General features: G+C 47.9%; 1 protein-coding gene across 9 annotated transcripts; it reads right to left on the bottom strand.

The window, feature by feature from the left end:
* Positions 1 to 1,434: 1,434 nt before the first annotated feature.
* prkd1 (protein kinase D1) lies at positions 1,435 to 14,400 on the bottom strand. Of its 9 annotated transcripts, XR_015068342.1 has the most exons (22): positions 12,891 to 13,395; positions 9,320 to 9,458; positions 9,053 to 9,184; positions 8,516 to 8,688; positions 8,408 to 8,431; positions 7,894 to 8,104; positions 7,649 to 7,726; positions 7,381 to 7,588; positions 6,920 to 7,043; positions 6,463 to 6,540; positions 6,142 to 6,381; positions 5,742 to 5,853; positions 5,572 to 5,624; positions 5,007 to 5,079; positions 4,683 to 4,789; positions 4,448 to 4,609; positions 4,271 to 4,369; positions 4,027 to 4,187; positions 3,654 to 3,760; positions 3,166 to 3,254; positions 2,479 to 2,564; positions 2,191 to 2,253 (listed from the first exon to the last, which is right to left on the bottom strand). XR_015068342.1 is itself a non-coding variant. In XM_085932140.1 (21 exons), exons 2-21 carry the CDS (start codon positions 13,125 to 13,127, stop codon positions 2,047 to 2,049), a joined length of 2,823 nt encoding a protein of 940 aa, XP_085788266.1. In that variant the 5' UTR covers positions 13,128 to 13,322; positions 14,364 to 14,400; the 3' UTR covers positions 1,435 to 2,046. The 9 variants fall into 9 exon arrangements, 8 of the variants coding, with proteins under 8 accessions (XP_085788266.1, XP_085788269.1, XP_085788268.1 ...); XM_085932140.1 differs by lacking the exon at positions 3,166 to 3,254 and adding an exon at positions 14,364 to 14,400 and having other exon boundaries at positions 1,435 to 2,253; positions 6,214 to 6,381; positions 8,408 to 8,688; positions 12,891 to 13,322; XM_085932143.1 differs by lacking the exon at positions 3,166 to 3,254 and having other exon boundaries at positions 1,435 to 2,253; positions 4,698 to 4,789; positions 12,891 to 13,393.
* Positions 14,401 to 14,830: the final 430 nt, after the last annotated feature.

The following is a 14,830-nucleotide window of genomic DNA, read 5'->3' as shown; positions in this document are numbered from 1 at the left end:
ATAGTTGTTTGATATATTTTATTTCGTGTAGCAACTTGTATATGATTTTATCGTTACAGTTCAGTACTTGTTGTCTCGTTGAACTCTTGTTTTGTTAAATAAAGAGCCGTTTACCAAACCCACGTCTTTCCTGGTACTTTGTTAACGCTACAATATAGTAGTTATATACTAGATCTGTGCGGCGTGCGCGGCATTGTTGACATAAAGGACGAGGAATTTGATCGATGGATTTAATGATTAGGAGTGACAGATGGCTTGATAATATTGTTATTTGAAATATATTTTATATATCATTATATGGGTCTGTGGAATAATTAGAAATGCAAATCACGACGAGTCCGACGGCGCGCGTACACGGCATTGTTTACATAAAGGACGATCGATTGATTTAATGAATTGGAGTGACACAGATGGTTTTATAAACGTGTTATTTATGTAATAGTTATTAGAATAACTCTGAATGTTACGTCAGGCCCGTTCTCAGCTCCTCGTTTGTGTATATGTCACGTTAGCATACCGTATCGTTTGGCCTGTTGTTGCCGGTTCATGTCTGTTCTTGGTGTTGGATTTTGACAAATGAATTTGCCCCAAAAGTGTGACTTATACTCCGGTGCGACCTATATATGTTTTATTTCACTTTATTGTGCATTTCATGGCTGGTGCGACTTATACTCCGGAGCGACTTATAGTCCGAAAATAACGTTTTTTGTCAGTTTGTTTTGCATACATTTATTTGGGTTGACAGTCATAATGGCTATGACTACAATACGGCCTGCGAAAAAAAATTCGTTTGACACCCCTGGTGTTGAATAACTTAAATAGTTAAGTTAGGACTATTAACTATTCACTAGTTAATAACTATACACTGTATACTATATACTATATACTGTATAACTATACACTTAAGTTATAGTGGTTTTTAATAACTTAAAAAGCTATTTTCTGAAAACATTATTGAAATGAAATCTATTATTTCATTTTTTTGATATGATTGTGATATTCCACAATCAAATGTAAATGGGTACTGTCGAGCTCATTCAGAGACTGACTCTTTGTTTAAAGGGTTTCTTTTCATTTGTATAAATCAGCGAATTTAGTTCAACATGGAAAACACGGTTAGCTGTACAAACAACGTCATGGTTGTTTTTGACTAGAATTTTGTTTTATGTCGCTTCTTTGTCCCAGTCACGTTTGTTTCTTGGAGTGGTGTCTTATTTGAACTTTTGGTCTTGTCACAACTTTGTTTTGGGGTTTTTGGGGAAATTAATGCTTTAGTTTGGGGCGGGGGGAACAACAACAATGGACAGGTTGCAAGTGCACCCAGGCATTTATAAAAAAAAAAAAATGGAGTGGTTGCCAATCCTAAAAAAAAAAGACAGAATAACTTTAATAATTTATCTGATTACACGTAAGCACAAATTTTTAAAACGTATTTATTCACTCACTCATTCACACACTACCAATAGATAATGACGTTGTGGTACAGTCAGAGACCCTTAACAAATTGCTAACCTGTTAGCACATCTTTTCAACAAAGTTTGTTGTCGTTTCATCCGGTTTGTCATTTTAGTGCTAACGCCTAGCGCATTACTGTGACAAGCGGCTTTAGTTGGAATGAAACGTCACTGCTTGCCATAGCGTTGATGCTAACAAAAGACAAAGAGAAACAAGAAAGGCACCGTTAGCATCGGATGCCAACTGTGCAAGCACATGGGTGTTTGATAGCAGAGAGTCAACAAAGTTTAGAGACAAGCTGCTACCAGTTGCTTGCTTGCATCCAAATCAAGTGGCACAAGAAAGGAAAATCTCAAGAAGGAACCAAAAGACGAGTAGGAAAGCTTCCGATTGTGGCGGCTGCTTGGCACAACAGTTGCTGTCTGTCCGTTTTGTCCCAAATTCCTGTCTTTCCCCAGCCAGCAACCTTTTGTTTATACTATTCTATTTCCATCCACTTGTTTTTGCATCAACTTCCTGTTTGTCCCCATCCATTTCCTGTTGTTTTTGCATCAACTTCCCGTTTGTTTCCGTGTTTTCTTCCTACTGCTTTCAGAGTTCGCTGACACGCTCGCTCAGCGTCTCCAGCTCGTCCCCGCGGGCCGGGTAGAGCGGCGCCCCCTGCTGAAAGGCGTGCGCGTGGACCTGAGGCGTGAGCCTGGCATGCTGATGCCAGCGCAGGTCGTCGCTCTCGTGCGTCACGTAGCGCTCGTCCACGCGGCTCTCCAGGCTGCGCAGGTCCAGCCACATTTGGTAGTCCTGCAAAGCAGCGCAAGCCGCCTTGGCTTCTTTCACTCGCTCATTCCTCCATCCATCCGCTCACATTCACTAACTCACTCATCCTGCATTGTCACTCTGGCTGGCGCGCGCGCTCAAGCATTCACTCATCCTTTGTGCATTTGCACACATCATCACACTCACGCTTTCACTCATTTATTCACACTACGTAGCTCAAGCATATTTCTCCAGGTTGAGCGGTCTGACCTGCAGCCATGCGTGACTGAGTGTTTTGTCAACGCTGTAACGTTTCCTCATCTTCACCTGCAGAAGATTGTTGATCAGGTCGATGGCTGAAAAAGAAGGGGGGGGGTAGAGACTGGTGGGACAAAGGGGCGCTGTAGCCCTGTCACAAATCTGCGCTCTTTAGCCCCACCCAGGATTTTAATAGATATTCTAAAATACATTCTTCATTAAAGCCCCCTTCAGCTTCAGGAGGGATGCCATCTAGGAGCTATGAACGCAGAGGATGCGGGGGCCCCCTCCCCATGCACGCTCCTTCCCCCCCCCCACCCGAGTTAGGGTCAGCAGAGGCTAATGAGCTAAGCTAACATGATGTTAACATTTCTTCAGGGGTCATCGGTCTGAGCGGCTCCGGCAGTGCAGGGCAGGGCCCCGAGTTGGGGAGACGGCGGGGTAAGAGGAAGGAGGGGAAGCGGGGTGGGCGGGGCTCCATCGCTTGGCATTATCCACATGAATGCTTGTCCCTCACTGCACAGAAACGCTCTATTGAAGCGCCCCCTGCAACTTCACGCATTTTTCTGTGCTGTAAGGGACAAGCACAACTTTTTTTTTTTTTTTTTTTTTTTTATTCTCAGCGCCACATTACTGCTCACATCCACCGCATCAATATCTCTTTGAAACTCCTCGCTATGGAACAAACAAAAACACCACCATTGTCTAGCTTGCTGACTGACTAACGCAGGTCCGATCAAAGGCACCCGAAAGACAAGTTGAACCCAAGCGGAGGTCGTCATGGCTGCCTAAACAAAAGCAAAGAAAGTCGTCTCAGCGGGGCCAAGACAGATGAAGGCGTGAGCGTAATGGCCGTCGACAGGCGGCGTGAAATGGGCTAGCGTGCTAACGCCAAACACGCAAGATGTGAAAGTTGCTCATTAAAGCCAGCGGGAGGGAGGGAGGGAGGCCGGCTTACAGGAAAGTCTCAAGCGTCTCGCAGTCGACGCTTCCATTCACATTTCATTCCTTTGCCGACTCAAACGTTGTGTGTGTGATTAGCTTAGCATCTCAGCAACAAACAAAAGCACTAGCGCGAGTCAGCATGCCAAAAGCTACATTCCAACACGGGAGGTCAAAATAGCGCAACGCACGAAACATGGCTGCATTCTGGAAAGTAATTGGAAAAGGGGACAAAGTGCACATACCTTCGGAGGAGACGTTTTTCCAGGGGTGCGGTGGGTACATGAAGTCGGCGTTCTGGATTTGATCGTTGATGTCTTCGTCTTCGTTGAACGGGAACGTTCCGCTGAGACTGAAGACAGCCAAAGATGATGCATGCGCAATATGAACAGCAACACCAAAGACCGGCCTCGAAACAAATCCAAAAGATCATTCATCCCAATGCGCCGCTGGCAATTAGTGTTCCAACGAGACTAGCAATCAAACAAACAATGCCCCCAAATGACCATTGAACAAAAAAAGAAAGAAACCAAGTCAGAAAATGAGCAAACGGACAAAGTAACGAAAGCAATGAAAGAAAGCAGGGGACTAAGCGAGCTAGCGTTGCGGTGGACGTACCTGACGTAAACAATAACGCCAACTGACCACATGTCCAGCGAGCGGTTATAGCCTTTGTTACGCAGCACCTCTGGCGCCAGGTACGCTGGCGTGCCCACCACCGAGCGGCGGAACGATTTCTCGCCGATGATGCGGGCGAATCCAAAGTCGCACAGTTTCACCTGTGCCGGCAAACCAAAAGAAAAAAAAAAGCAGAGGATGAGTCACCAGCATTTTTCCCCCGCGGGCCGAGTTTGTTCTTCACCTGCGGGAGCGGATCAGCAGACGCCAGGAGGACGTTTTCGGGTTTCAGGTCACAGTGGACGATGTTCTTGAAGTGGAGGTGACGCAGAGCCACCAGGATCTGAAGACCACATATCCAAAAGGTGCCAAATTCAACGGCTGGAAAAGGAAGACATATGCCGGAAGTGGCGGCCTGCACCTGCGTGACCAGGAACTTGGTGATGCGCTCGGGCAGGCGCCCTTTCTCGCTGGACAGGATCATCTCCAGCATGTCCCCGTGGAGCTTCTCCATCACCACAAAGACGCGCTCAGGAGTCTCAAACATGCAGTCCAGGTTGACCACGCCAGGGTGGTGCAGGTTCTGCCGCAAAAAGGGGACAGACAGACGTCTGCTTCCATAACGGCGCCTTGCTTGCCCAAACCGTGACGCGTACCTGCAATATAGCCACCTCATTTCTGAGCTGACTCTCCTGTTTGGTGGGGAAGCGAAGCTTGTCGATGATCTTGATGGCCACATCGCGGCCCGACTTCCTGTGTTTCCCTGGCAAGGCAAAAATCGAATTGCAACTTTCCCTCAGTGGCCGCCGGCTCTCCACCTCCACGCGGTTCGGGCCAGACTTGTGCAGCCTGGCCTGGCCTGCCGGGCAACTGAGTTCTGACACTATTTGTGAGGTGACAAAAGCCAGCCCACCGATGACGGCAGCTGTAGCATTCACCAAATGCTCTTGTCTGAGATCGCTACTTGTATCCCGTTTTACCTCCGTAGACGATTCCAAACTGTCCCGAGCCGAGAACTTCGTCTGGAAAAATCTGATAGATGGAGTTGATGTCCTGAAAGAGCCAGAAAGACATTTGATTGGAGACATTCAACGAGTGCTCAGCCTGCGTTTACGGTCACGTTGTGTGCATGAAATATTGTCACATCGGCTGGTGCACGTGTGCGCTAGCTGACAGGCTAATATCACACCTCGCTCAGGACTGAGCGCACAAAGAAGACAATATTGGTGGCTGTCTAATTGCCACGTGTCGCCATGGCGACGCACGCTCAGCCTCACTGATAATGGCAATCATCTCCAGCCGAGGTGGCATGCGGGCGGGAGCGGGCAGCCTAGCGCGCACTTTGTTAGCATCATGCGCAGGTACACACACAGACACACAGACACACAGACACACAGACGCACAGACGCACAGACGCACAGACACACAGACGCACAGACACACAGACACACAGACACACACACAGGCCAAGGGAGCACTTTGCACAAACACTCGGGGATAACATTGCTCAATGAGCTACAGCTGTTGCGCGCGTGGCATCCTCACCACATTTTCCTGGATGTGACGATTGGAAACAGAAATGCTGATGGAGATTTCCTCTGTGACAAAACACAAAGGGAAAAGAGCCATCAAATTTTGTCAGTTGGAATTTGCAATTGAAGGAGTCAGGAGTCCAGCAGTCAAGCAAGGAGTGTTCGCATTGGTGACAGACTCACTGTGCCCGTTCCCACGGCAACTGTAGGAGACGCCCGAGGAGACGGCAGGCATGAGTGCATGTCGGATGGCCATCTCCCAGACGCGGGCCACGTCCTGACCCACGCCGCTCACCTGCATGGGAGGAATTAACGTTGTCGTCGTCGTCGTCGTCACTCACAGACGCGCACATGCACGGAACACTTTATGAGGGACATCCAATTGGCCAAGCAATGTTGGCAGACTCACAAAAAGGCTCAGGGACTTAACCCACACGGGAAGTCTGCCATGCATACCCGGTTTGACCGAGCAATATGAAATCACCAGTCGAGTCTGCTGTGACTGTTTTGACGCGTCTATCCAGAGGCTTACGGGTTTTGTCGGCTTACAACCAAATTGGAACAAAAATTCAAAATTCGGTACTTTAGTCGTCAGCTGCGTGGTGTTGCGACCACATGAGCACGGTTTTGGTTGTTGTGGTGTTTGGAGCGTCACCAGCACGTTGGCACCCGTGACGCCACGGCCGCCGCACGAGTCCTCGCCCACAAAGTAAACCAGCGCGGCTGTGGTAGTGATTTCGAAGCAGTGCGCGTCGGCACCGTCCGGGAGAAGTGAAAAGGTCCGGGCGGCCTCCAGCGACAAGATCTCCGACAGCGGAATCTCCTGAATGACGCACAAGCACTTGAAAGCATTTGAAATCTTCCAAACCCATGTTGTGGTCATTTGGTTGACTTTGTAAATTACCTTATAATATTTGCTTCCTGTATCATTCTGGTACAACGTGATGCATTTACTGTCCAGGCGCCAGTAATGTCTCTTCCTCTGAAATGCAACATAAAGCTCATTAGAGAAATTGAAGAGCTTTCTTTGAACAAAAGTAGTGCTTTGGCGCTATCCAGTGGCAAGGCACTGAAGTGAGTTGAGGCGATTCAGTTTCAACAAAAGTAGTGCTTTGGCGTCATCTTTGTGCCTATGTTGTGAGTTGAGGTGCTCTGTTTCAAACAAAGTAGTGCTTTGGTACCATCTGGCGCCATCTTGCTCTCGACTTCTCTAGAGGGGCATCAATGACACACAGCAAGCAGAAATGCTAGGCTCAGTGCTAGGAGCTAAGCTACATGGTAGGATGCTATGCTACATGCAATACCAATTGCAATGTTAGGTGCTATGCTATGCTATACTCTATGCTAGGTGTCAGGATTACCAGAGTGTCCTTGCTGGTGTAGTGGACCATCCAGCCTTCCTTCATGACATTGCTGTTCTTCCTCTTGGTGTGTTTGATAGACTGGACAACTCTCATGAGGGGGATGTTGTTACTGGTTGATGGGCTGTGGGGGGGACAAACACTGCTGACAAGCTCTGTGTTGGAATGAAGCATGGCGGACCTCAGGGCTCTGATATGGCCAATTAAACATCAACTTGGTGCAAGACTATAACAGGAATGCCACTAATCATTGCTTCAAAGCACATTTTGAAGTCCTCACCCTCTGCTTCACATCTAATTGCAGTGCCAAACTTGACACTCGAATTTGAAAGCCTATCTATCACACCTTGCGTTTGATAGCGCTAACCCTCGCTGGAACTCCAAATTCCTTTGCAGAACTCCAAACTATCATTTTAAACAACAACAACCCTGCCTTGAAACCCCAACTTGCAGGCGTGCACCTGATGGCTCGGTTGGACTCATCTCCATCCGGATCTTGGGAGTCTCCCAGGTCTTCGGTCCCCGCCTCCGTCGTCATGGCGACGGTCATGTCGTCTGTCGTGACGGCCATGTCGTCAGCGTCGTCCGTCAGGCAGCCGCCCCTCTCCTGATCTTCAAGGCAACCGTCCACCGTGCCGCCATCAGATTCCAGCCCAGGACTTAACAACTCTGCGGAATCAGGCATCAAAATGTATGTGTGTATGTGCGCGCGCATATGTGCGTGATCACCTCCATTTCTGGAAACTTCTCCCAAGCAGTTGTTTGGAACTTTTGGAGCACAACGCTTGTGACAGTTGAACCGACAATCTAAAGAAGAAAAGCAAGAGGTGACAAGTGAATATGAGCAGTGAAGACAGGCTCGTCGACCCGCTGGAGTGACTCAAAGTCGTTCAATGAGGTTGAGTAGCAAAGTGGTAGGCCAAAAGGTGCGCGAGGAGTGCAAAGGTCAAGTGAAAAGTGAAGACAACACTTACCTTTGCACTGCAGGCCCTGCCTGAAGAGGCCCTTGAGGAGTTTCTTGCAGTGCTGGCAGACGGTGGGCCGCGTGTACGAGTGGATGAGGAAGCTGTGAGGAACCTTCACCTTGGACAGCAGCAGCTTGTCCAGCTGGACAGGTCGGCCCACGTACGACTGGCAGCTGGCACGCCGCTCGCGACCCCACCACGCCGCCTCCGCCGACCATTTCTGCCAAGTGCAAGGCCGCCGCAGCATCCCTGTCAGTGTCCTCCGTGCAGAAGCCGAGGCCGGCTCCTCGCAAAGCTTCTGTCCCCTTTGGGTCAGGCTCGAAAGGCTCGAGCCCATCTGTTCTGTAAGTCCCTGATTTGAAGCCGGAACTCTGGTTCAAAAGCCTGATTTGCAAATGTAACCCCGATTTGTAACGTCCGCTTCTTTGAAGCCCCAAGCCAGACTCAAAAGCCCAATCTGAAACCCAAAGACCCTGCTTTGAAGCTGTGAGCATCATGCGAAGGGCAACGTTGTGGGCCTTACCTCCATGTTGGGACTGACGGGAGACTGCAAGGCAAAAGAGGAAAGAGGAAGTGAGTTAAGCGGCGCACGAGCGCGAGGCCTGCAGGCAAGGCGCGCAACGACGCTGACCAGCAGGGCTTCGTCGGCGTAGAGCGGCGGCGAGGGCTCAGCGGAGAGGGGGCGCCCCCCCGTGTTGGCCGGCACCCCCGTCAGGGACACGTTGGACGGGCGCCGTCTCCTCACGCCGCTGCAGTTGTTGGGGATCTTAAAGGCGCAGCGCTTGTGGTAGTTCAAACCGCAGCCTCCAAATAATAAAAAAAAATAATAAAAAACTTTTCAGCCTCAATGGCCTCAGCAGCCATCAAAACCAAGGCAGAGATTTGATTCCAACAAAGTGCATTTTTTGTTTTGCTGATTTTGCAGGGATAGTTTAAGGCTTTATTTTTTATTTTGGGTGTACGTCCACTGACGACCACTTGATGGCGCCAACCTGTTTGGTTTGGCACTGCAAACTTCAAAGAAGAAGCGTAAACACCGCTCATGTGCTGAAGATGCTCTTTAAGCCCGCTTTTGACGCCAACGCAAAATCTCGAAAGAGAGGAGACCGTCATCTTGTTGGTTTGTTTGTTTGTTTGTTTGTTTGTTTGTTTGTTTGTTTTCTTTTACCCTCACACTTGAGACCCTGGCGCACCAGCCCCCACAGCATCTCGCCGCAGTGGTCGCAAAAGGCGGGCGCCCGGTACGAGTGCACAAACAGGCAATGCGGCCGGATCTGGAAGTCCTCCACTGTGGCCGAAGCTGAACGCATGCAAACACAAAACACATCATAAATCAAACATGGAAACGTTTTGGACACATTCGTGGCATGGCTCGCGTACAAAAATGTCAACAACATAAAATAACCGTCGCCCAAAAGGATGAAAGTTAGCTCACCCGAGAGGACAGCCTCCACCAAATCTCCATCCTGAATCTGCGAGGCCGAGTGGAGCAGCTGCAGAACGTTGTCCGACGCCAAGTCGTGGCGGAGGAGCAGGATCTTGTCATGCATGCCATAAAAGCCGCACTCAGGAAACTGAATGAAGTCGCACGGGAAAGTTAGCTTAGCAACATTAGCTTATGAGGACGCACCTCAGACGCAAACTCGATGAGGCGGCCGCAAACGGGCGATCGGCTTAAGTTCTGATGAGGTCCCTTTGCCTTCTTGCAAAAGTGCAGAAAAACTCGGGTTTGAAGGAAAAACCCAGGAGCAGTCTGCTATGCGAGATAACAGGAGGTGGCACCTCCAATCATGTCATTTGGGCAACCTGAAGGGCCTTCGGGAGTGACAGAGCGTCATCGCGGACCACACCAGGGTGACGCGCTGTCTGCGTCAGACCTCTTCACTTCCTTTATCTCTTTTGCTCCCGAAGCTCGTTGCCACGGTAACCCCACTCAGTTGGCATGGCAGCAGCCTCCGCCGCTCAAGGCTGCCGCTTCCTCTTCGACCACACGCGCGTGCGTGATGGCCAGCGGCCCTGAAAGTTGTCCTGTCTTAAATGTGCCTCGTGCACGCAGGTACACACACGTGTACACACACGTATTAGCATGATGGGTAACGTGTGGCCTCAAAATGCAGTGTGGAGGAGACAAAAAAACTTTGCGCAAACACACAGACCCGCTCACGCACACAGCACTGCGTGCATACATGTGTCTAAAAGCTATAATGGCAGGAGGACACTTCACAGGCGCAATCATCACTATCATCATCTTCAGTTGCTGGGCAACAGCAGGAAAAAAAACGCAACTGACACAAACAAGTTTTTTTGAACTGTCGGCCACAATGTGCACCTTCGTGTGCGCGCGCAAGAACGTAGGTGCGTCTGTGTGGAATCAATTTTGTGTCGCCACCATTTACGCAGCCTAATACAGCGTGACCTCACTGTTTCACTTTCTCTCTGGTTTTTGTATGATTCGCTCTTCAAAATATGCAAGTCCATTGGTTTCCGGATCCTGTAATCCATTTAACACCCAAGCACTATGTAACACATCCTGTTTCAGCTGCCAATCAACAACAAACAATCGCATAACTTTCGAGTGTGACACCGTCGGGCCAGAGAAACATTCGTTATCCCTCTGAGCTTTTCTATTGAAGGCCCAATTTTTGACTGGAAATTCTGGAACAAAGGTCCTATTTCATTTTGGTTGTTTTATTAAGAAAGTCAAACTTGTGCTAATTTCTGTTAGCCCGTCTACGGTGTTCCACATTGTATGTTAGCATTAGGCTAGTGCACTTCAGTTAGGCGATAAACTCTATTGTGCTATGTTATGTCATGGCTAGATATTTCTCACACGGTTGGGGGCATTTTGAATTTTTATGGAACCTCATTTCGGAGCAGTCTCGCGCACACACACACACACACACACACACACACACACACACGAGCACACGCACGCTAATCAGTTCATTTGTGGGAATGTGTTAAGTGTGGCATGCTATCTATCATGCAGGTGTTGAGGTCACCTGCTGCTCTTTCTAGCACACGCGCGCGCTCCCGAACTCTTATAGCATCGTCGCTAACGGTTCAGGTGCAAAAGTGTCACCTAAAGTGTGACAATTAGAGAAACTTAATGGACACGTCACTTTGTACGCATGTGGGTCTGTGTTTGGGAGTGAATGTACACGCGTATGCATGTTTGTTGCCAAACGTGTGTTTGTGTCTCTATGCATGTGCAAAGACACACACACACACACACACACACACACACACAGTATGTATGTAAATGTTTGAGTGTGCGCAATCTACTTTTGTGTATATACGTAGCTGTAGACACTGGCCGGTGTGTGTGTGTGTGTGTGTGTGTGTGTGTGTGTGTGTGTGTGTGTCATTTTTTAACTGTCTTTGTTACTATCTGACCAATTTTACTCCATGTAGCGCAATTTGGGTGCACCAATGGCTGTTTTCAAGTGCTTTATAAACAAAGATGAGTTGAGTTGTTCTAAGTGTGTGTATCTGTCTGTGTGTGCAAATGCGTGTTTGCGAGAGGCTTCTTCACTGGAGGCTACAAAGTGAACAGAGGTAGGATGCTTCTGTTCTCCAACATTAAGAGTCCACATGCAAACATGATCACACACACACACACCATGAAAATGATGTAAAGTTGTGTCTGTTTGCAGTGAGAACAAAAGTATGACTTTTGGACTACGTATGTTGGATGAGCCAAACTGGAAGTCACCCAACGCCAGTCATGTAACACACACACACACACACACACACACACACACACACACACACACACACACACACCAAGATGGCCCCTGGCACATTTAGATGAGCAAAGTGGCAAATATTTAAATGAGAGCGCTTCGTGCATTCCAAAGTGATCGCACTCACGTGAGACTGACTGACATCATGTGACCCAAAGGGGGCAAGGTTGAAACACTATTGACGGTTACCCTGTCGCATTTCACATGATCTCTGCATGACCTGCATTTTCCCTTTAACCACACACACACACACACACACACACACACACACACACACACACAAATAGCCACAAATTGTATTAGCGAGCTGTATTAACTTTGTTGACATTTGAAAGGTGAAAGAGTCAGTTTGCTCGTAACCATTGCCTTGAGAATTGAAATGAAGTATTTTGGTGATTCATTATTGGCTCACTGTTGATAAGCATGTCTGCTGGCCAATATTTTTTCTTTGACATGCTAATATTTGCTTGTGTCTATCTTTTTTAATGAAAGTTGACGAGCATGTGTGCTAAGGGTAAAATGTTTCGGAGCCAAAGTATCATTTTTCTTGTCTTTTGTCCTGTTGGGCTAAATGTTTTTGGCATGTACGCTAACTGAATTTGTGGAATAGCGTCTGTGCTATCATAGGTTGACATGATTATTAGTGTGTATGCTCTCAATAGTTCAAAGGAAAAATAACATTGTATGTGCTAGCACGTGTCAAAACGCAGGCTTTTGATGATTACATTTGTTTAGTAACAATCCAAATAACTTATAAAGGGGCGCATTCATTTTGAACTCTTGCGGGAAATTAGCCCGCCGGCTGTCACATGTTAAGCGGTCGCGAGCTGCTAGCTACCAGCCGTTAATGACAACTGATGCGGCATTGTGCTATTTTAAAGAATAACAGCATAGTTGATGACTTTGTTATTTCTTAGTGCTCAAACTAGCTTGTGTGCATACATTTGACCCTTGGTCAAAGAGTTTATTGGCATACGCTGCCTTTACGCTACATGTTTCTTTGCATGTGTGCTCACTACCATGAAAGGTTTATTTGTTTCTTCGCACTGTCCTAATGCTGAATGGTTTGTGAGCATTTACATTTGAAATGTTTGCTAGCCATTGTTCTGTCACTGACCTCTTTGAAAAGTTGCTTATGGTGGAGGCTGCAATCCTGCCATGCATTTCTTAGCATGCTGTTGCGTATGATGCTGATGATGATTTTGAGGACTATGGTTATGATGCTTATTGCGAGGATTATGGTAACGCTTCCAGTCCTACCTTCTGGTCAACGATGGAGCAGGCCACCTCGCGCACCTGAGCCAGACTCACACCCGCCGAGTCCAGCAGGACCGGCTCTCGGCTCAGACCGATCTGGATGTGGAAGGACAGCACGCCTCCGCCGCCGCCGCCGCCGACGCCGCCACCACCTCCTCCTCCTCCTCTTTCTCCTCCCCCTGCCTGCCCCACAGGGAAAGAGAGCGGACTGGGAGCGCGAAGGACCGGAGGTGCATTCATGCCAGCAAAAGCGTGAAAAGATCCAGACGGCCGCGGAGGGGGAAGAGGAAGAGCGAGAGAATAAGAAGGAGGTGGAGGAGGAGAAGAAGGAGGAGGAAGAGCTGAGGTCAGAAGTTCCAAAAAGGAACAAGAACACGCAAGGTGGAAAGCAGGAAGAGGGACTTGAGCAAGAGACACTCCACTGGACTGGCGCTACTGTGAAGGGAAAGGAGATGGAAGAGGATGAGGGGAGCAAGGGATGAGGAGGGAGGAGGAGGAAGAGTTAGAATCATCATCCTTATCTTCATCCTGATGATGATGATGATCATGTGACACGCTTATGCATAGAAAGCGCGCACAAGTTTGTTGAATACACAAAGTTATCAAGGTTGCCGTGGCGACGCAGCGGGCTGCCCCCGCGCCGCTCCCATTGGACCAACATGCTCACGTGACAGAGAGGGGCAGCCAATCACAAGAGGCAATTCGTAGGCTTAGCAACAGACCGGCTAGCTTGGTGATTATGTCATCCAAACAATAAAAGTCCATTCAGCATGAAAACATCATTTATTTTCTTTTGGCTGTTGAAGAGGGAGCAACAGCAATGTCTAAATACTCTTATTAATTGATGTATTCAATCAGAACACTCACACACACACAGCTTGGTAACTTTTCCATTACATTTAAGGTAGAGCTCATTAACGTCATGACACATTGATACAAAATATTCAGTCGATAACAAAACATTCTTATGAGAATATGTTTTTCCTTCTTTTCCCCTCCCTTTTCTTCCCTCCTTCAGATCTGGAGTCTGACCTTGTTGTTTCATCTGCTGAAGTGCATAGTGTACTGACTGTCTGTCGTAAAACAACCCAAGATCTTGCAAATCATGAACCAACTATTGCTCCACATCTTTGTTTTTCTTGCTCAACGACGGACAAAATGCAACAGTATTAATAAAAGCAGCAAAACAAATTCATTTCAGGGGCAAAAAAAGGAACAAGTTACTGAAAAGACTGAAACTGTAATAAAGTTGTATTTTTGTGACAACAAATGGAATTTTCTAGCTGAGAAAATACTTGATATCACAACAATTGTGCTTTACTTTTCCAAAAAGTGTAGATTTGATACAGAGTCTCTAAGAGAGTGAATGCTCACACTAAGCACATCACTCACCCCTGTCACTGGCTCCCCATAAAACAGCGCATACATTTCAAGATCACCACCTATAAGGCCCTAAACAACCTTGCCCCCACCTACCTATCTGAACTCCTGCACCGCCGACTCCGCTCTGCTGAGGCCAACTTGCTCACCCCCTTTACCTCGACCAAATACCGGACCATTGGAGATAGAGCCTTTGCTGTTGCTGCCCGCCCCTACTCTCTGGAACTCTCTTCCCCTGACCATCCGTAATGCTGACCTACTCCCTGCACTCCTTCAAACACCATCTCAAGACTCACCTCTTCAACTCTGCGTATAACAACACAGTGTGTGTGTCCCGAACCGCGCTCCAGCCACAGACTGGATTCTTTTTATTGGATAATTGCAATGGGTCGAGTTAAGACAAATGTACAGCTTCTCATGTTCACAGTAGTACGTTCAGCTCAAAAATGTCATTGGTTAAGGCGAGCAGTATGGACCTCTCAACGATGTCATTGTTCAAACCAGGATGTTCTTGCTTAAAGCGACTCATGGTTCCAGCCATATGCATCCTGTACCATGAAAAA

Source organism: Syngnathus leptorhynchus, chromosome 15, assembly GCF_054491065.1.
Source record: "Syngnathus leptorhynchus isolate UIUO chromosome 15, UIUO_Slep, whole genome shotgun sequence".
NCBI lineage: Eukaryota > Metazoa > Chordata > Actinopteri > Syngnathiformes > Syngnathidae > Syngnathus > Syngnathus leptorhynchus.
Note: the sequence above shows the minus strand (reverse complement) of the source record. Positions and strands in the feature narration are given on the sequence as shown.

Coding starts and splice junctions, on each gene's coding strand:
- prkd1 (XM_085932140.1), bottom strand. CDS start 13,127: ATGAATGCACCTCCGGTCCTTCGCGCTCCCAGTCCGCTCTCTTTCCCT. Junction 9,459..12,890: donor GCTCCATCGTTGACCAGAAG/GTAGGACTGGAA, acceptor GACTTCATTCAG/TTTCCTGAGTGCGGCTTTTA. Junction 5,854..6,213: donor TCACGGGTGCCAACGTGCTG/GTGACGCTCCAA, acceptor CCTCCCATGCAG/GTGAGCGGCGTGGGTCAGGA.